The sequence below is a fragment of the Oryzias latipes genome, chromosome 2 (genome assembly GCF_002234675.1).
Source record: "Oryzias latipes chromosome 2, ASM223467v1".
NCBI lineage: Eukaryota > Metazoa > Chordata > Actinopteri > Beloniformes > Adrianichthyidae > Oryzias > Oryzias latipes.
In genome coordinates this window covers 21,968,984-21,989,756 of record NC_019860.2, presented here as the reverse complement: position 1 = coordinate 21,989,756, position 20,773 = coordinate 21,968,984, and the positions used below count along the sequence as shown (strand labels likewise).

At 44.3% G+C, this 20,773-nt stretch overlaps 1 protein-coding gene across 7 annotated transcripts in view; it reads left to right on the top strand.

The window, feature by feature from the left end:
• LOC101174648 (mitogen-activated protein kinase kinase kinase kinase 4) overlaps nucleotides 1–20,773 on the top strand; it is a 34,799-nt gene that overhangs the window by 11,790 nt on the left and 2,236 nt on the right. The window contains exons 4-30 of one of the 7 annotated variants that reach the window (XM_023965937.1): nucleotides 5,522–5,647; nucleotides 5,796–5,906; nucleotides 6,258–6,348; nucleotides 7,081–7,211; nucleotides 7,286–7,340; nucleotides 7,423–7,501; nucleotides 8,251–8,426; nucleotides 8,502–8,574; nucleotides 8,650–8,857; nucleotides 8,930–9,091; nucleotides 9,185–9,271; nucleotides 10,558–11,004; nucleotides 11,903–12,049; nucleotides 12,898–13,173; nucleotides 14,377–14,468; nucleotides 15,131–15,249; nucleotides 15,506–15,600; nucleotides 16,108–16,286; nucleotides 16,651–16,759; nucleotides 16,957–17,223; nucleotides 18,344–18,461; nucleotides 19,336–19,506; nucleotides 19,583–19,726; nucleotides 19,815–19,949; nucleotides 20,036–20,136; nucleotides 20,211–20,360; nucleotides 20,444–20,603. In XM_023965937.1, coding sequence (XP_023821705.1) covers nucleotides 5,522–5,647; nucleotides 5,796–5,906; nucleotides 6,258–6,348; nucleotides 7,081–7,211; nucleotides 7,286–7,340; nucleotides 7,423–7,501; nucleotides 8,251–8,426; nucleotides 8,502–8,574; nucleotides 8,650–8,857; nucleotides 8,930–9,091; nucleotides 9,185–9,271; nucleotides 10,558–11,004; nucleotides 11,903–12,049; nucleotides 12,898–13,173; nucleotides 14,377–14,468; nucleotides 15,131–15,249; nucleotides 15,506–15,600; nucleotides 16,108–16,286; nucleotides 16,651–16,759; nucleotides 16,957–17,223; nucleotides 18,344–18,461; nucleotides 19,336–19,506; nucleotides 19,583–19,726; nucleotides 19,815–19,949; nucleotides 20,036–20,136; nucleotides 20,211–20,360; nucleotides 20,444–20,603 — 4,009 coding nt within the window. Of the gene's footprint in view, nucleotides 1–5,521; nucleotides 5,648–5,795; nucleotides 5,907–6,257; nucleotides 6,349–7,080; nucleotides 7,212–7,285; nucleotides 7,341–7,422; nucleotides 7,502–8,250; nucleotides 8,427–8,501; nucleotides 8,575–8,649; nucleotides 8,858–8,929; nucleotides 9,092–9,184; nucleotides 9,272–10,557; nucleotides 11,005–11,902; nucleotides 12,050–12,897; nucleotides 13,174–14,376; nucleotides 14,469–15,130; nucleotides 15,262–15,505; nucleotides 15,601–16,107; nucleotides 16,287–16,650; nucleotides 16,760–16,956; nucleotides 17,224–18,343; nucleotides 18,462–19,335; nucleotides 19,507–19,582; nucleotides 19,727–19,814; nucleotides 19,950–20,035; nucleotides 20,137–20,210; nucleotides 20,361–20,443; nucleotides 20,604–20,773 lie in introns of all 7 variants that reach the window. The other 6 variants (XM_023965931.1, XM_023965947.1, XM_023965943.1 and 3 more) reach the window with 6 other exon arrangements.

Below are 20,773 nucleotides of genomic sequence, written 5' to 3'. Positions count from 1 at the left end.
CCCTCCCAGTTCTCCAGCTCTCCCTGGACTGCTTGATACTGACTATCTAAATCAGGTGTGGTCAGTTAATCGGGATGTCCGCTAATCAGCAGCAGGCAGAACTGGGAAGCAGGCAGAGATGTGGCTCTTGCGGACCAGGGTTGGCCAGCCCTGGTCAAGTCTTTGGATTGTCCGGCGTTGGTTCAGCTAATGCCAAACTAGCTTGTTCCGGCTTTTCCCCCAATTCTATGTTTTGTTGACATCATATGTGGTTAACCCTTTAACACTTGAGATGTCGCCAGCGACAACAAATTGACACGTTCTTTGACGTTTATGCGATCAACGTGAGTCTGCTGATTCCAATGTTTTTCATATCTGCTTTGTAGGGTTGTGCAACACGTTATGAACGCAAAGCGTTACATAACCCGCTACGAACGTAAAGGATTGCATAATTTCACAAAGGCGCTTTTTTTCCAGGCATTGTGCAAACGCAGAAGTTCAAAATATGGAAACAGTGATGCTAAAGCTCCGGTGTTAAAGGGTTAAAATGATGACGATATTGAGCAGAAGAACTAACTTAAACCCTTCCAGTGTTTACGTTCTTAATGACCGTTGTCCTTCGACTGTTTACGCGATTCCGTTGGTATCTTAAGCGCAAAGAAGCAACCTCAGGCTGATATGTGATACTTTACAGTCATAAAACCTTTATGTAATTAGCATGAACCAGCAAAAGAAAACTTTCTGCCATTTGCGTCGGACTATTTTGAAATTAAAGTAATTTTGTAAACCGTTGAAGAGCTATGCTACATTCACAGTGGGCATGTGTTGTGCGTTTAAGAACGTTCTATATGTGGTTTCATGAACGCACATTCAGCCCGTGGTGTTTACAGCTGGAAGGGGCTGCTTCTTCTTCTGCTTTTCTACTGTTCACTAGCACCTGTCCGCCCCCCTCAGTCACAGGAGGCCGCAAATATCAACCGTCCTTCATGATGGTGTTTACAACGGTTGGCAGTACCGTGTTTTGACAAGGGCGCCATCCACCCATCACTATCAAATCCCAGTCCCTGATTGGGCAAACAGTTTGAAGTTCAAGCACTCGAAAAGCTGTTAGTACTTTCCGAATGCGTTCAGTTAATTTCCGTTTTGTACATAGAGCCCGGGAACGGACCTAAACCTGCATAGCAACGGGCGGACGTAAGGGTTTTGAACGCGGACGCCCGAAATGCGGGTTTACGGCCGTAAACATCGACTTTTTATTCAAATTGGTCGATCAAATGCGAGTTGACGCGTCCGGAGCGAATGCAGCTTTACAATAATTCAAAGAACACGTGTTACTTATCTGTAGTCTGTGACAGTTCTGGTGTTTAAGGGTTAAATGGGGCTAAAACCAACCAACAAAAACAAACAACTGTTGTTACTGAGTGCATGTGCATGTTCTGTATTTAAAAACTAAACAGAAATGAAAGTGTATAGTTCTTCTGCTCATGTGTCACAGCAATATTTTCTCCTGTGTGTCTATAAACACCCCAGGCAGCAGCAGGGGGGCTTGTTTTGAGACGAAGCGCTCCGTTTGACAAGTCGCAGGTCTTCACCTTTTCACCGCCCTGTTTGCTGATAAACAAAGACAAATTCAAATGCACAGAAACTCAAAAGTTCAGTGCAGGTCAGCAGCGTCCAACACACAAGGAAGACCCGCTAGAGGTTTCCACATTCCCTGTTTAAAGCAATTGAGGTTTCGCTTGGTTTCTATAAAGTTTACCAGCATTGCAACACTTTTACTGTAAAGCATGATGTCATGATCTTTGAGGATCTGACAAAAGCGTCTGGTTTTTAAGTGCTGCAAGCCTGGCAGTTGCCGCTCCCCACAGGAGCTTTCGTCACCATGAATCAGAGGCCGATCAGTTATCCGCTGAAAGATTAGTCGTGCCCTCCGCTCTGTTTGATTAAAACTACAGGAGTGGCTCGAGGACAAGTTCAAACTGATGTTTCTTTTACAAAGAAATCCCAGCAGTAGGAATACACGGAAGGTGGCCCATTTTGACGAAAAATGAAGAGATTTTAGGTTATAATGTTGAATGGGGTCAAAAAATGTCAACAAATTCAAACATGTGGTTCCTTTATTTTCCTGTGAATTTCTGAGCCACTCCCTTAAGGCTTTTCCCTCTTATGTGAGCTTTTTTTTTCCCTCCACACATTTTAATCAACAAATTGTTTTCCTGACTTCTGGCATGAAGCCGTTTTAGTGGAAGGTCTTATCTAGCGATTGCCAAGTTAGTTTGGCTCAAAGGCAATAAACAGAATTCAGATAAGACGTTTTACAGATGTTGATGTTTTCGGTTCTGCTGTTTGCTGCATTTACTGCTGTGAAGATGATAAAAGAAGAAGAAAACACGAATGCTTTTCATCTTAAAAAAGATTTTTGAGAACATTTAGCAAGTTTAAAGACCCACTTCAATGAAAAATCGTGCTTTGGTTGTTTTCAACATGTTTCTGTAAAAAATATATATATATATTGGAGGACTTGTATAACAGAATTGAAAAGTAGAACTTTGAGTTTTTTAGTATTTCTTTATTCAATCAATTGAATCAGCAGCAGACGAAAAAATGCGTCTTGATTTATCTCTCAGTTGTGACAGGGAAACTGAAATGGGCGGGGCAAGGTCTCCCTGCTCTACCCCATTCTGATGCTTCCTCTTGCATTGACATTAGGGCTGCACGATATGAGGAAAACTCGCAATTTGCGATAATAGAGATTAATATTGCAATAACGATCTAATTTGCGGTATATAAACAAAATTGTAAAATAACCAACATTACCATTCCAATTTCAATGCAACAGTTTAAAAATTATTCTCCAACTGACCCTCGTCAACATACGTGACAAACATCTAACATCAAAGGCCTCCATCCGATTGGTCAAATGCATAAAATGATTTATTTGATTCATTAAATACTTCCAGCTGCCATAATATTGTTCTAACACATTTAAGGTTTACCATTTATTGCGATTCTCGCCGTCTTTTGGTTTTATGCATATTGCAGAGCTGGACATTGCGTTAACGATAAATTTGCGGTGTATTGTGCAGGCCTAATTGACATCCTCGTTTTCCTGGTCCGAGCTGGCATCCGGCTTAAAACTGCACAGCTGGATAGCTCTGATACTGCTCACCATTATTGTTGCACCGCTAATGTTGGGTTGGGGTTGTGAGGGACTGTCAGCTGAAGGAGAGCACGTACACAGATGGATGACTGGAAATGGGGGCGGGCTTGCTCAGTGCCACCCACAACCCAGAGGTGAACGTCTGATGAATGGTTGCCGCTCTGCAGAAACTATGTCCTAGAAAAAAAAACAGGTTGTTTGATTTTGGCTAAAAACGGCATCCTCAGAACGAAAAGACCGCTGGGAACATTTTTAAAGCAACTTATAATATAATCAGTGGGACTTTAGAAACAAGTGAAACTTTTATATTTGATTTAAATACTTTGTGTTTATAATTCGGGTCGACATCCTTCCTATAAACAAAAATGTTCGGCTTGCTGTTCACGTTTGGTAAAATCTTCTGGCTTTGGTCTGTACTTGCAAAGCCTCTCTCTCTGTCTCTAAACCCACCACCACCACATCATTGTCTGTCTTTCCTGCATCATGTGACCTGCTGCGGCGAGGCTTTCACGGTTAGGAGTGTGGTCGTTCAGCACTGCACAAACTGTGTGTGTGTGGGGGGGGGTCGTGAAGTGAGTGTTGGGTATCTGTGCATCGACAAAAGAAAGGCTTACGTCAACAAGTCTTTGGTTAGCAGCGTGCGTGTGCAGCCATTTTGCTTTATCTAATCCATGCTGGTCACGCATCCATCAAATGAAGCCCAATTTCCCCGTTTTGTGATTTTGCCAGCCAGGACAGCCGATGAAAAGATGCCCAGGTTACAGTTTGGTTGTGAATAGTTGTGGCTGTAATGGTGTTGAAGCAACCCAGCTCCATGTTTGCTCTCCACCCCCCTCCACTTTCTGGAAGAGAGGTCATGCAGCCATAAAGCAAAGCACTCGCAGGCAGATCTTTGCATGTGTTCAATTAGTGTGTCGCGCTTAATCAGTGTCAAGAAGCTGTTCGGTGCAGGCGCTGCAGCAAGTTCTGACCTTTAAGTGAAGGCTTGTTGGTGGGCATGATGTGCGCTGAAGGTCCAACTCCTGCAGGACGTCTTGCTATCTTCTCCTTCCGTCACATTCTTCCTGTGATGAATCATTTCTGGTTTTTCTTTAACCTCATGCGACTCTTTGACATCACTGTATTTATTCAAACCTCGAAATGAATTCATTTACTTTGAGTCACTGCAAACAATGGGGATGATGAAGATAGACGAAGAGTATGGTGATGTTACTCACCGGTTTTTATTGGGCCAATTTAAAGCCACATATGACATCACCAAGCCTTACCAAAAAAGGGCAAACAGGAAGCTAACAGTTTGAAACACAGATGTTGAAGCTGAAGATTTGACCTCATCCAGTTTGATTTTATTCTGGAGCCACCTCTTCAGTTCCAACAGGCGTGGTGAGGTTATCTTCCGACTATTGACTATATAAGAGGACTGGACTGAGTGACCCCTCTCCCCTGGCGTTTCAAACAGGAAGTATCTGCTGGCTTTAAAAAGCCAAAATCCCTAAATCATATTTTTTCAGAAGTTATTCAAGTTATAAACTGACCAATCACGTTCGACAATAAAAGTAGGTGGAGCCTAACTAATTGACGGATTTCATGTAGCCTGCTTTTAAGGAGTAGATGTGTGGACTTCCAACAAGCTCACTCCTGATTGGTGAGAGGGGTTACCATAGAAACTCAGACCGACCACCTGCTTACTGACAACGTCTGGCTCCAACATGGTGGCGTCCGTATCGTGAAAAAACGGCGGCTGAATTGATTCCATTTGGTTGAGGTGGAAGGAAATCCTTTTCTTTGGAGGACATCTCAATGCTTCCCACCTCAAATGAATAATATACACTGCAAAGAGACAAAGTCATTCATTTGTATTTAGCTCGTATAGATTTTCAGCTTTGACTGAAATTAATGTCACAAACTATATTTTTCAAATTCAGAGAAAAGCAAAACTGATGGTGTTGGATAAGTAATTTAAGTGGCTTTGCCTGTAATTGCATTCAATTTTAATCTAAAACATAAAAGAAAATGAAATTTAAAAAAAAACATTTCCAGTAAATTATCATAAATGTTAAAATGTGACCATATTGACCCCAAAAGGATTTAGAAAAAGTTTGTAGCCTATTGTTTTAGTAATAACTTTGGACAAATTAACATTGAAGTGAATGCGCTGGCAACATTAAAAACCACAAAAAAATACTTTGAAAAATGTTCTGTCAAATAACAGTACAGAATTATCAGATGTTTAAACTGCGTTAAACTGGATGTCAGGATCCTCCAGAAACAGAATTCCATCAACGTTTTCTTTAGCCATCAACAGAGCCGCTAATGCTTTCACTCTGCATTAAAAGGATTCCCCTGACTGTTGTTTGTGCTCTTATCGTTGTTTCTGTGTAGGATGAGGAGGAGGAAATCAAACTGGAGATCAATATGCTGAAGAAATATTCCCACCACAGAAACATAGCCACCTATTATGGAGCTTTTATCAAGAAGAGCCCCCCGGGTCACGATGACCAGCTGTGGGTAAGTTGGATCCTCTCTGCTGTTAGGGACAAGCAAAGAGAAACTTTTTTTTTTTTTTTAATGAGTGAGCCTTTAAATGTATCTTTATTTTATTTTGATTTATTGTTTTAGTCAAATACGATAAACTCTGCTTCTGTCTGTTCGGCAGCTGGTAATGGAGTTCTGTGGTGCCGGTTCGATCACAGATCTGGTGAAGAACACGAAGGGAAACCAGCTGAAGGAAGACTGGATCGCTTACATCTCCAGAGAGATCCTCAGAGTGAGTTCCTCTTCTCCTGTTTTCCCTAATTGGCTTTATTGGAGTTGACCACAAAAACACGGCGAAGACAGATGAAACAGACGCGTTGATTGCTTTCTGATATTGCTCTGACTTGTTCATTTGCGGTTTCACAAGAAGATGTACGAAGATGTACGTTTCTCTCATTTATTTGTATCACAAGTATGCTAAGATGTGCAAACTGATCCCCATCTGTTGACTGGAATTGCATAAACAGTAAAATGCCACTGATGGTTCATTTTAGGATTACTTTTTATGCCGATGATATTTTTATTTATTTCAATTTACATTTTTTTGCCTCATCCCTCCTTTTTTTGGGCGTGCTTTCTTCAGGGCCTTGCTCACCTACACGCCCACCACGTGATCCACCGTGACATTAAAGGCCAGAACGTTCTGCTGACAGAGAACGCTGAAGTTAAACTGGGTGAGTGGTGCTATGTTATCTTTAGGGCCCATTCACACTAGGCGATCCATACTGTACCCGAGTCTGTTTTAACACCAGAGTAGCTGTTGTGAAGACTCTGTTGTGTCAATCTTACCACTGCTGGAAAACATACTCATCAATTATGATGCTACGTTCACACCAAGCTAGGAAACGCTCGTTCGAGTTACTGCTACCAATGAAAAGTAGATGTAAACGCGCGCATATGTGCGTTTCTGGCTTTCGCATTCAAAGTTTTCATGTTCGCGCATTGCCTCGCAAACTTTTAAGTCAGTTTTCAGGCTCCACGTACAAAACGCTATTGAATGTGCGCTGAAAGCTGAACTCTGACCAATCAGGGACTCTTGGCTTATGGATGGCGTCAATACATGGAAGTTCAAACAGTTTAAAAAATGTAACGTGGGGGAAGAAGATTATACAACATCAATCCTTTCATATAACGGAACGGAGAAAGAAAAAGCCTGGAGAAAGATTTGTGAGATCTGCGTCCACTTTCACATTGCGTACCAAGTGTCTTTCATCTGCAGGCACGTGCGCTAGTTTCGGGTAGCGACAGTCCAGTGTAACCACCCAAAATCCGCTGTCAGCACGTTCTTGAACACGCCACACGTGCCCCGCGTGTAGGTAGCTTCAGACGAGAGGAAACGAGGCTGTTACACAATAAAAGTGTGAAGATGGGAGATGTAACGCTGGTCTGTCTCTTGACGTCTCCAGTGGACTTCGGCGTGAGCGCCCAGCTGGATCGCACAGTGGGGCGGAGAAACACCTTCATCGGGACTCCATATTGGATGGCGCCTGAGGTCATCGCTTGTGATGAGAACCCGGATGCAACCTATGATTACAGAGTAAGATTCTCTTCAAACTTTGGCAGCTTCTTTTCCACGGGCTGTGTTTGAGAGACTCTCGTCCTGCGTTGCAGAGCGATCTGTGGTCTTGCGGCATCACAGCCATCGAAATGGCCGAAGGAGCGCCGCGTGAGTCTACATTCCTGAAACTCTCACCCTGCTGCGTGTCTGTTTATCTGAACTGACGTGACTTTGCGTCTCTCCTTCGCAGCCCTTTGTGACATGCACCCCATGCGTGCGCTCTTCCTCATTCCACGAAACCCCCCACCGAGGCTCAAATCCAAGAAATGGTGAGGGTCAGGCTGCCTTTTAACCCTTGTGCTATCCTAGGCACTTTAACATTGGGAGTGGGGTCATCTAGACCCACTAGACAGTGCTCTGAACCTTTTTTCTTCAATGACTTATGATCTTCACTGGTGTCCATGGATTACATGAAATCCTCTCCACCTGTATTCACCCCTGTGTCATTGTAAGAATAACACATCACTGGTCATCTTGACCCCATAGGATAGCACGAGGGTTAAGAAACATGTTATTTTAACTTAACAAATTGAGCCAGGCTAAAATACATTTGTTTTTTACTGCTGGGTTTGTACCTCTGACTTGATTCCAAGCTGAAATCAAAAAGTCTCCTGAAAGCTCCTTGAAGCTTTCAGGCCCGGCTGGACATCTGTGGTGCACCTGCTTTGGCAGAGTCCGTCTGCCCCGGCTCCAACAGACTACAGCCTTTCTTTTATGAGCTCCAGGGTCTAAATGAATGAGCTCTTGTTTTCAGATCAGTGCTAAACATAATTTCTGAGCAGAACAATAAATGGTTTGCTTTTTTTCTTTTAACTTTTCAGTCTTTTTGTGGAATAGAAGAGAGGATTTCACACTCCACTGCTCTAGTTTTAAGTTTTTTTGGTGAATTTGTGATGAAAGCAAGGCCGAATTTAATCCTCATTTCGCCACGAGGAAGAAATAAATCTGATTTGTGTCCTCTCCAAGTCTTTGCCCTGTCCTGTTGTGTAACTTCTGTGTCGTCTTCACGGGAGCGCAGGTCCAAGAAGTTTTTCAGCTTCATCGAGAGCTGTCTGGTGAAGAATTACATGCAGCGGCCCCCCACAGACCAGCTGCTGAAGCACCCGTTCATCCGAGACCAGCCCAACGAGAGGCAGGTGCGCATCCAGCTCAAGGACCACATCGACCGGACCAAGAAGAAGAGGGGCGAGAAAGGTGCGTCCGACGCAGCAGCGCTTGTGTTTTAGCGGGAAATGCGTTGATGACAGACGGGTGTGAATCCACGCACAGATGAGACGGAGTACGAGTACAGTGGCAGTGAGGATGAGGAGGAGGATCCTCCAGAGCAGGAAGGAGAACCGAGGTATGGTATGAGGAGCCGGCATGCTGCTCCAGCTCAAGTGAGAAGGTCGTTTGAAGATTCTCTCTGATCCTCCAGCTCCATCATCAACGCAACCGAGTCCACCCTGCGACGCGACTTCATCCGCCTGCAGCAGGAGAACAAGGAGCGCTCCGAGGCCATGCGTCACCAGCAGCTCCTCCAGGAGCAGCAGATGCGGGAGCAAGAGGAGTACAAGCGGCAGCTCCTGGCAGAGAGGCAGAAGCGCATCGAGCAGCAGAAGGAGCAGAGGCGGCGGCTGGAGGAGGTAACACAGCAATGATCCAGGAAACTTCTGCGCCTCTTGAGAAAAGTTCAGGCTGAGTTTTTGCTCTGACAGCAACAACGATGCGAACGGGAAATGAGGAGGCAGCAGGAGCGCGAGCAGCGGCGGCGCGAGCAGGAGGAGAAAAGACGAATGGAGGAGATGGACCGCAGGCGAAAAGAGGAAGAGGAGCGCAGACGCGCCGAAGACGAAAAGAGAAGGAACGATCGGGAGCAGGTGGGTTGCATTTAAACAGATCTGTCACTGCCGTAATGACAAAGGTGAAGAGCTTAAAAGTCCTTCCTTTCTGCTGCTCCGTTGGTTGGACAGGAGTACATTAGACGGCAGCTGGAGGAGGAGCAGCGACACCTGGAGAAGCTGCAGGAGCAGCTGCTGCGAGAGCAGGCCATGCTGCTGGTCAGTCCTCCACACGCTCCTCCTGCACATCAGCACGCTTTACACACAATATACCATCAAAACAAACACCTAACTCAGAATGTTGTTTGTCTTTTGTCTAAGACGTTGAAAGAAACTGTTGATAAAGAATAATCAATGTGAAAATCTGATTAATAGTTTAAAAAAAAAAGAAAAGAGGAGAACATTTTAGAGAAAGAAAATTAGGGATAAGCCTAAAACACTCAATTCTTCCAGGCTTTTACACCTCTGGTTTCAATGTTTTTTTGAAGGATGCAGAATATGTTCCCCTCCTATGCAATGCCAAACTCTAAAACCTTTTTAAACTGATTTTTGGAACAAACAAAGCCGTTTTATTGTGGTAAACAAGAAAAATAATGACGAGATATAGGATTGAGCCATCTAATATTTACCGAAAGCTCTTGACTTTTAGGTGAAGACCATCTGAAATACGGAAAAGCCTATGAATTTGTTGAAAATTTAAAATTAACTAAACTCCTAAATTCATTTTATAAGAGTATTTAATCATCTAAGTACCCCTGGGCTGCTACTGTGCCCTCAGGAGATACATGTGCACCTAAAAACCACAGATTAGTAGCAACAGGGACATCTGGCTGTTTAGTTAAGTATTACAACCCTTTAAATGTGACTAAAGCACCAGAGGTTTAAAAAAAAAAACATGTTCTGAAAATTGATGCCTATACTGATGCCTAAAGTACGATATGTATCTAATAAGTAAGTAGGTTTAGCAAAACATTGATATGCAGGCCCCTGCTCAGTACATGCTGCCTAATGTTTTGTGCCCAAAAAATAGAAGAAATAGTCAATGATCACTCCCCGAAACTTGTCACTTCCCCTTTTGAATATGCTTCATTCGCCCTCACACATTACAGTCTAGAGCGCCTCTGTTTTCATCATCTCAGAACTTTCCACATGAGGAGAAATGTGCATAAATTCCTGATTTGCTCATTGTTCTGAATTTACTATTTGTGTCATTTTAAATCCTGTTGGATTGTCTTGTGTTTTTTTTTTTGTAAAACATGACCAGTGGGTTTTGATGAAGACTCCTATCAAAAAAGTATTGATGAAGACATGTTTGACGCCTCAACTCCACCAGCAAACATTTTCTGGGCTGGGTTGTGTTTTGTTCTGGTACTAAAGGCTCTTTTTCTGTTCTTACAGCCAAACTGGAACGATTACGTTTTTTTTCTTTTTTTGGGTCACATGACTTGTTGGGCTATGTTTGTCTCTTTTGCCCCCTCCCACTTATGGATCAACCTCTGCAACAGGAGTTCAAGTGGCGGGAGCTGGACGAGCAGCGCAAAGCCGAGAGACTGCATAAGCGGCTGCAGCTGGAGCAGGTGTACCTGCTGTCCCTGCAGCATGAATCCAAGCAGCAGCACCCTGCTGACAGGACAGCCCCCTCCTCAGAGCCCAGCCACACTCCCCAGGCTTTGACTCTGCCCCCGGCCTTCTTGCCGACCCCACGGGCTCAGGTCATCGACGCTGTCGTTTCTCTGGCCTCTGAGCCCCCCAGAGTCCCCCAGATTACCCCCTCAGACAGGACAGTGCCTGAGAAGACTGACGAGACCAGTACCAGACAGATTTCTCCCTCCCAAACCCCCCAGCCCTCTGTAAGCGAAACCCCCACCGACTCTAAGAGTCCCAAGGCAGAAAGTCTGGAGCCTGACAGGATCTCCGAGCCTGTCAGGCTTCCCATTCAGCCTATCAGAGAGGTGAACCTCCTCCTCCGCTTCCTCCTCCTCAGCTCTTCTTCTTGCTCTGCTTCTTGCTTGCCTTTGCCCAGCCTCGGTGTTCAGGGTAGAGCCTGAAGCAAACGCCTTCCCCTTTCTCCTCCAGACGCGCTGGTGTTTTCCTTTGGACAGATAAAAGGAGAGCTTTTCCAGACTTTTACACTGAAAGGTTCAGGTGACGTGGCTGTGAGGATTGGGCCGCATGTCCAAACTAACCGACCGCACTCTCCGGCAGCGTCTCCTCACAAACCGGTGTCTTGTTGTTATTAACAGCGCTGTGGTCCAAACCGGTCCTGCGTCACCTTTTATCTTTGTTTCAAAGCATGTTTTTGTTGTCTGTTTCTTTTTTTGAATATATATAAAGGTTTCACAGAGTTTCAAAAAATGGAGGGACAGGAAGTATCATAAAATGAAAAATTCTCAAACTAAAGGTTGATTCATTCTCTCCAAAAAAATAAGCACAGTGTTACCTCACTGTAGTTAAACTTCAGCCTGCTTTCCGTAAAAAAACTGTTTCACGATTGGTCAAAAATCAACCCTAATCACCATAGCAACTGGCCAGCATTTTGGGATAGATTTACTCATCTTGCTCTGCTCCTCTTTTGTCATTTAAACCGGTCAAGCGCACCTTCCTCGTGACATTTTCACGCATAAAACAATTGTCGATCTTCCTCCTTAGTCACCTAAAACACGCATTTCCTCCTCTTCAAACAAATCAAAAACGTTCATCCTCATTGTGCTTTTATTTCCCACAAGCCTTTGAGCTCACGCCAGAAAGCAGTGACTGCGAAGCAGAGTTTGAATCAGCCTCTAAACCTGCCATTTCCATCTGATTCCCAACCTGATCCCGTCTTTTTCCTCATTCCCCCCCTCATCCCAGGCGGATGAGCGCTACCGTAAAAACATCCAGGGCTCCCCGCAGGCCGCCCCTCCTCCCAAGCAGCCCCCTCTGCCACCCCGATCCTCCGAACCCTTCTCCAACGGCGGCTCCTCCTCTGAGGCCATGCACCGGCCCATGGAGCCTCAGGTAATCCCATCCTTCTCCTTCATCCCCCCTTCTCGTCCAGCTCCGATGTTCTGGCACTACTTTGTCTGTGTTTAGCCTTTTGCTGCAAATCAAATAGCACTTACCGGTAGTCTTTCTTATAAAATGTGTCCATGTGGTGTGGCTCATAAATCAGACCCCCATTATTGGAACTGCTTCAACCAGCTGCCCCGTATAGCTGCAGACAGTAATGAAACTTCAGTTCAACATATTTGTTTGAATACTTTCAATTAGATCGGATTTTCTGTTTTAGTTCAAAACTTTTCTTTGCGCAAATGTACAAAATCAGTTTTTTACCGGAAAATATCAGGTTTTATGCCACTAATCTTCATCTTATTCTTCTATTGATTAGTGGATTAAACTCTTTAATCCTGTAACACCTAAGAGGTCGCCAACATCACCTAAATAACACACGTTTTTTAAAACATGATAACTCCTCGACCGCTCGCACAATCAACGTGAATTGGTTGATTCTGACGCGGAGAAAAGGGACTTTTCATATTGGCTCACTTCGTCGGCCATTAACCCTAACATACAGTCTTGTTGCGTTTAGCCAAACGTTTGTATTTATCGTGTGACAATAAATGCGTTGACCCTGCAGTCCCTCATGACCTTTGATGGTCGTCAGGTAGGAAAAAAAACACACACATACGTGAGAACTGAGCTACAAGATTGGGCAGAAAAAAGTCGTTTTTCGTTTGTTTTCATGCAAATGTGTCAGAACATGTCTGTTCAAGGCCTTGTGCATCCTCCCTCATGTCTTACTTTGTTGTCTGCTTGTCACCCCCCCTCCCCCTCCCCACTTCAACCCCAAACACGTTTAAAAAAAGGTCCAGTGGTCACACCTGGCCGCTCTTAAGAGCAGCAACAGCGCCACCCCCTCTCCTCCTCCGCCTGTTGTCGCTCGCTCCCAGTCCTTCAGCGAATCCGGTGGCGTGGCGTCTAACTTTGCACAACTCCACCTGCGCTCCCAGGACCCCCACCATCAACACCACCACCACCCATCGCCTGCATTCACTGACCCCCACCCCCAACCTCCCCTCCACCACCCCCAGGCTCAGAATAGGCTGGAACACCAGTCCAGCAGTGAAGAGGTTCCTCCAAAGGTAAGAAGATGGTGAGGTCCACCCCCTCCTACCCCCGCCTTCCCTCTCTCTCATCCACCTCCTTCATGTCGATCTGTCTCCCCCACTTTGGTCAGTGTAATCTCACTGGAACTTCATGGGAATTGGTTTAAGATTACAGATTAGAAGTTAAGGATGCTTTTTCTTGGCCTTTCAGAAACACCCAGAAAGTCCTGTTTCTCAGATTTAGATTAGAATTGTTTGTTAAATTCAGATTAGGATTAAGTTTTTTATACTAAAGATTAGAATGGCCCATGTTTTCTCATGGATTTAGATTAAGATTTGGTGTATCTGGGATTTAGATTGAGATTTAGTTGTTTTTTTGGATTTAGATTAAGCTTTAGTCATTTTCCTTGGATTCAAATTAGGATTTTATTATGTTCTTTTGGAGTTAGGTTAGGATTTTGACAAATTTCTTGGATTTAGATTAAGATTTGGCTATTTTTTTCTGGATTTAGATTCAGATTGAGTCCTGTTTCTTAGATTTAGATTCAGATTTGTGCTTTTTTTTATTTAGTTAGGATTATGACAAGTTTGTTGGATTTAGATTAAGATTTGGCTATTTTCTCTGGATTTAGATTCAGATTTAAGTTTGTATCCCAGGTTAAGATTGAGATTTAGTTTTTGTTTTGTTTTATTTAGATTAGGATTTTGTCATGGTTGTCAAAATAAATTGGGATTTAAATCTGTTTCTTAGATTACGATTAGAAAAAAAGATTCTTCCTGGATTTGAAATAAAAATTGTGTTTCTGAAATTAAAATTAAAATTTAGTCCTGTTTCCTGGATCTAGATAAGAATTTAGTGTTTATTTTCCAATCAATTTATGACTAAAAATCTTACTTTGGTTTAATACATCCAAGTATATTTTATGTCTTGTTTTTTGTTTTAATTGCTTGAAATAAAACAATAAACCAAAACGAATTTAGTCCTGTTTTTCAGATGACATTAGGATTTAGATGATCTTTCTTAGACTAATGATGAACTGTTCTTTTGTCATTAAGACATCCAGCAGTTGTTGTTTTCAAAAAACCTCTTTTCAATCTTTGTGTTATTCCATTATGGTTTAGTTTTTTTTTCCATTTCAAGCTCTGTTGGATAAGGTCTTTTTTTTTACAATCTGAGATTAAGATTATAAAGCTGAATTTTGATCAATATCCATAAAGGTTTTTGAAACTGTGTCTCAGGTACCAGTGAGGACAACATCCAGATCTCCGGTTTTGTCGCGGCGAGAGTCTCCTCTGCCAACGCAGCCCAACAACCAGAGGAACGCCGTCGGGTCAGTGAAATCCATGTCAGACATTTAAATCACTTCTGTGAAACTTAAGTCAGCGTGACTGTGGCGGTAAGAAGGATCAAACAAGAAAAGTTTCCTTGTTTGATTCCTCAAAAACATGAGGATTGTTTAAGGAATGCCCCTGTTTGACCCTTGAACTCAGAGTAATTTGCAGGTTTCATACAACAGTTGTGGTTTTTGAACCACTGATTAGCACAAACAGGACGACTGAACACCAACTGTGAGGGAAGATAATAGTTTAAAGAAAATGGAATGGGTAATTTGACTAATTAACGAGTTAATTTTTGGCTTTTGTCATCTTAATTTAAGACTAGCCACGTGGCCATGAAACTGTAACTGGAATTTTGGGGGAAAAAACTTCGTTATTAACTGCTAAAAGGATATTTTAGGTAATAATATGCCTCTAATTTCATGATTATTTTTCTTCCAGCGATTTGGCTCTAATTTCATTAATATGAATCCCTAAAAGCTATGATCTATAAATGAGTAAATATGGAGAGAAATTTTTTTAATAAACCTTTTTATTCTGCAAATTTTCCTCCTTCGTGTTGGCAAACCAACTAAAGGAAGATCTGCCTCAAATGTGAGCTGCACACCAGCCTCTAGGGGGCTTTAGTTGAACCTGCTGTTGCTCCTCCGTGCAGGAACATGGAGCAGCGCCCTCTATGGGACAGGGTGGAGAAGCTGCAGTCCCGACCCGGCAGCGGCAGCTCCTCCAACTCCAACTCTCAGGCCAGTCCCGGCGAGCGTTTCAGACCTCGCTGTGAGTCCCCTGGTACTGTACATGTCTATACTTCTCTCATTTATTGCTTTCTGTTGCACTGAAAAAAACAACATAATATCACAGATTTTTTTTTGTAGTTCAAACATTGTTATCATCCTGTTATATTTGTAGTTATAGCAACATCTGCTTAGTTTAGTCTTTTCCAAAGTGAAGCAGCAGAATGAAAATCCCCCCTTTTGTTGTCATGAATTATATTCAGTCAGTCTCTTAACGCTTCCTTTTGTTTCCACCAAAGCTTCCTCTAAATCTGAGGGATCGCCTCTCCAGCGGCCCGAAAACCTCCCCAAAAAACAGGACGAAAGGAACGTGGCCCGGCCGACGCGACCCGCTGTAAGTTCTGCCTCGGCTTGACAGAACCAGAACCCGCTGTATTCGAAAGCTGAGTTTCTCCATAAACCACAACATTATGGAAACAGGGGGGTTGTTGTAAGCCCTGCTGAATTTTTGCGTCAAACCGTATCGGCTTTTATCCTTCTTGGTCTTTCGGCTTCTCCCTTTTGGGAGTCCTACAGCCAATAATCACCCATCTACGTCCTCTTCTTTTTTTTTTAACTCCAACCACCCTCGTGTTCTTCATCTCTACATCCATAAACATCCACCGGGGGGTTCCTTTTAACATCCAACATCCTTCTCTTAGCACATTGAAACCTTCAATCTGCTTCCCTGATTTATCTCTAGAGCAGCGAACATGAGCTGTTCCTCTGACGTCAGCTTAAGTCATCATATCAAGTCACTAAATCCATGGAATTCTTCGTCCTGTGTCGCTTCGGGACAACTTTGCTGAGGCCGGCGTGAGACTGAGCGGCCTCCGATCGTTGTATCCGTGGATGTTTTCAGGACCTGACGGCGCTGGCTAAGGAGCTGCGTGCCGTGGACGACGTGCGGCCCCCCCACAAGGTCACAGACTACTCCTCATCGAGCGATGACTCGGGCACCACGGATGAGGAAGACGACGAGGAGGTGGACCAGGAGCCAGGGGACGAGTCCACGTCGGGGGCCGAGGACTCCAGAGCTGGGTAATTGTGGGGGCCCAGTGCGGCCCCACCCAGTGGTGCTTTAGGAGTGCCTCTGTTTCACCTTAACGCTGCTTTTTCTGTCGTTTGGAAACAATATCTTGAAATGTAAAGTTTTAGGTTTGAGAGGAACCATCGCCAGATCAGAGCTGCGTTTAGAAAACTGCCAAACTTTTAGAAACTCCCACATGCACCAAAAACTGTACGTAATAACTTTTAAAAAAGCGGTGACATCACAGATTTGATCCATTGATTTCTCAGTGGGAATGATTCGATTATATTGATCATTTTCCCTTCAGCCGATCTTCACTAAAAAATGACAGATTCCTCAAACCTTAAGACAAACGTTTGATTGTTTTTGTCACAGGAGGCTCAGAAACGGGGAGGCAGACTCTGCTAAGACCATGCTGGTGGAGGACTCTGAGAGTGAGCAGGGCACCACCCCCTCCAAAGACGGGACCCTGGTCATCAGACAGGTGAGGGACCCCCGCCGGACCTCAGGGAACCATTACGGATTCCACTGCAGAGAAGGAGGAACTGAAGGTGATCTGTTTCCGTGTGGGGGGAGGAGTTAATCATGTCACAAAGCACCCCCCCCCCCCCCCCACGCACACACACACACCCCTCCTTCTCTGGTTTGCTCCACCCCAAGTCTGCTTGTTCTTGCTTCCAGAGCACAGCTGACATAAAGCGGTTGGTCAATGTCTCGTCTTCATCATCCTCCTCCTCGCCCGGCTCCGGTCGTGGCCCCCCAGAGAAAAACGGCCGCATGTACCACCTCCCCGACATTATTCAGCAGAGCCATCATTCCTCCCCCCCCTCCACAGCCAGCTTCTCCTCCTTGTCCTCCTCCTCCTCCTCCTCCTTCCCCTCATCATCTAGCCAGGCCAGTCTTGGCGTCTCCTCACAGATCTCCTTGGAGGAGCTCGTAGCCGTAGAGGTATGTGGGGCCTTCAGACGGGGAGGGGGGGGGCGCCGACGCTCCAACTGTGCAGACTTAGTTTTTTTTTTTATCGGACAAACAATTAAACTTTTACTGTTTTTATCAGTTTTCGCAAAGGCTTTGCAGCTAAAATCCTGCGATAATGACGCTAAAACGCTAACCTCCATCTCTAAGTCTGCGCAGAGCAGTCGTGTTGTCCTCGACTGCCGGTCCGGGCCCCCCCTTCCACCCCCTCCACCCCGCCCTCTGGTGTGACTGCACCCCCCCTTCCTCTTGCTTCGCTAACTCCTCCATGGTAGAACCTGGTTTCTACAGCGGAGGACTTCTGATCTAACGAGCATGAGACTAAACTCTGGAGACGACGTGGTGGTGGGAGTCGACGGGATTCCTAATGGTTCTCTTCTCTTTGGGTTTTTATTGATTGATTTCCTTCTAACCAATCACAGCAGCCTGTTGGGATCTGATTTCCCTCTCAACTCTTTTCTTCTTCTTCTCAAACTCGTTCAACCCTCCAGCTGTTTTCCCCTCCAAGCCTCAGAAGAACTAACCCAGCTGCACGTCATCTTCTCATCTGATCTTAAGGCTAAGGCCTAATATAGAAATGGGGTTTGATTCATAGCGCTTTGGCTCTTCCGTACGACGGGATATTAGGGACAGCATGAAAGAGAAATGAAGGTTAGAAAAAAGTGTAGAAAAACTCCAAATAATAAAATCCTGAATTTCTTATTTAAAAAGTCTTAAATTTACAAGAACAATAGAGCTTGAATGTCATGAAAATAAAATTGTACATTTACGAAAAAGTGAAGCAGAATCAGGAAGATTACTGAACAGTGTGATATCCATCCGATTTCTCTGAAATGTCATTTTAAAAACTAAATTTTACATTTAATTTTTGTAAAAGTAAGATTTTTTACTTGTAAAATTGCAACTTTGTGAAGCATAAATTTACAACTTTAGTCTCATAAATTGTTGAATTTCTTTCCTCTAATCGTACAACTTTATTCTACTCTACTCTCACTTTTTGGTCTTTTTGGTTTCCCTAATACTTGTATTTCCAAGCTATTTCCAAGACTTTTAATGAGTTTGATGAGAAATGCTGTTTTTTTTCTTTCTTCAGTCGCAGTCAGAGAGCAACTCCATGTCCAAACACAAGTCTTCCTCTTCGTTCACTCCCTTCATCGACCCACGCCTCCTCCAGATCTCTCCATCAGGCGGCAGCTCCCTCAACAACATGGGTAAGGCGGGAAGCGGCGAAATCCGCACCTCTTGAGCTTCAAGGAGCTCCAGTACAAACCATCGTTTTGGATTTTTGGACGACCTTTTTAAGCTTAAAGTACCACCGAGTTTTAGGGCCAGTTTGCAAACTTTTTTTTTAATTCGTAAATTTAAGGGAAAAAAGTCATAGCTGTTAAATTACGAGAATAAAGTCGTAAATTTAAGAGGAAAAATATCGTAGATTTACACGTTTCTTTTTACGTAAATTTACGACTTAAAATCTTGTAAAAAAGAATACATCGTAAATCAAACAAATGAGCTATCAATAAAGTTATCAATCAACATTCAGCTCACCTGTTCCATTGAGTTTAGTGGGTCTGCTCTGCTGCTGCGCGGCGTTCACCTGCTGTTCTGTGGGCTCACTTCCACTTTAATCTCGTAAATGTAGTCGTTTTTTTTCTTGTAAATTTACCACTTTAAATTTTATAATTCTATTTTTTTTTTTTTTTTTTTTTTTGTTGGGCCTTAACTTCCATTGTATCAAAGTAACCCGATCCCTTAAAATTATTTTTGTCTTTCGGAAGCTCCTCTCGTGTTCAAAAGTTTTAAAGAAATGCTTGACAATGTTGCATTTTAGCTGTTTACTTTTACAGCTCTTTAAGAATTGGTCAAATTGTTAGTGATTTCATCAATTCTCTTTTTCACAGAAAGGTTTTTAACCGTTTGAAAACATTTTGTTAATGTAAAAAAAGAAAAATGCAGTCAAATGAGCTCCAAATGAATTAAAATGTAAATAAAAATGCTGAAAAATCCTCAAACTGTTGTGAATTTGAGTTTCCTAAGATTGGAAGTCTGACTTCCTCCTCCTAATCCCGCTCCTCTTCCTCACTCCAGCGGTTTTTGGACAAGAAGGCCGACCCGCCGACCCACTGCGCTCTGACCCCTCCCGTAAAGGCTCGGTGGTCAACGTCAACCCTGTCAACACTCGTCCGCCCAGCGACACTCCCGAGATCCGCAAGTACAAGAAGAGGTTCAACTCCGAGATTCTGTGCGCGGCGCTCTGGGGTACGTCCTTAACGACGCTGCGAAATGCCGACGGTTCAGACATTTCCACCAAACGTTTACCTTCTGACGCCATCAGGGGTGAACCTGCTGGTGGGGACAGAAAGCGGGCTGATGCTGCTGGACCGGAGCGGTCAGGGTAAGGTTTACCCGCTGATTAATCGACGCCGCATCCAGCAGATGGATGTCCTGGAGGGACTCAACGTCCTGGTAACCATATCAGGTACAGATCCACTCGGCGTGAGACTTTGAGCCGAGCTTTTTGTTTGCAAACACCACCCTGAACCCCCCACCCTCCCCCCTTCCTGCAGGTAAAAAGAACAAACTGCGAGTGTATTACCTGTCGTGGCTCCGAAACAAGATTTTGCACAACGACCCAGAAGTGGAGAAGAAGCAGGGCTGGGTCAACGTGGGCGACCTGGAGGGCTGCGTTCACTACAAAGTCGGTAAGTTCAGCGGAACCCACGTCTGCACATAAATAGGAGCTTTCTGGGAGTGCTTGCGGCTGATTCGTTTCCTTTACGCATTCCAGTAAAGTACGAGAGGATCAAGTTCCTGGTTCTGGCTTTGAAGAACGCTGTGGAGGTGTACGCCTGGGCGCCCAAACCCTACCACAAGTTCATGGCCTTCAAGGTAGTGCGGGTTCCAGAAGGTAGCCGGGTCTCTGCGCTTCACTGCGCCCAGCTGACGCGTTTTTTTCTTTGAAGTCGTTTGGTGACCTGGTGCACAAACCTCTGCTGGTGGACCTGACTGTGGAGGAAGGCCAAAGGTTAAAGGTCATCTACGGATCCTGCTCGGGCTTCCACGCTGTGGATGTGGACTCGGGCGCCGTCTACGACATCTACCTCCCCACACATGTAGGAGCCCAGTGCGGTTCAGGTTTTCTGAGGATTTGATCCCTTTTACAGATATTTTCTTTTCTTTTGTCCTTCACAATCAGATCCAGACCAGCATCCAGTGCCACGCCATCATCATCCTACCCAACACTGACGGCATCGAGCTGCTGGTCTGTTACGAGGACGAGGGCGTCTACGTCAACACGTACGGGCGCATCACCAAAGACGTGGTGCTGCAGTGGGGAGAAATGCCGACTTCCGTGGGTAAGCCGGCGCTCCCGCTTTCAGCCTGACTGAACCTCCTGAAAAAAATGTCCCAGCGTTTCTACAGGGGAAGAAACCCGAAAATATTGGAAATTCTCACTTGTTGTTGCTCCAGTGATGAGACATTTTCAACATTTCTCGGTGAACTTTGATAGAAAAGAGGGGTTGGG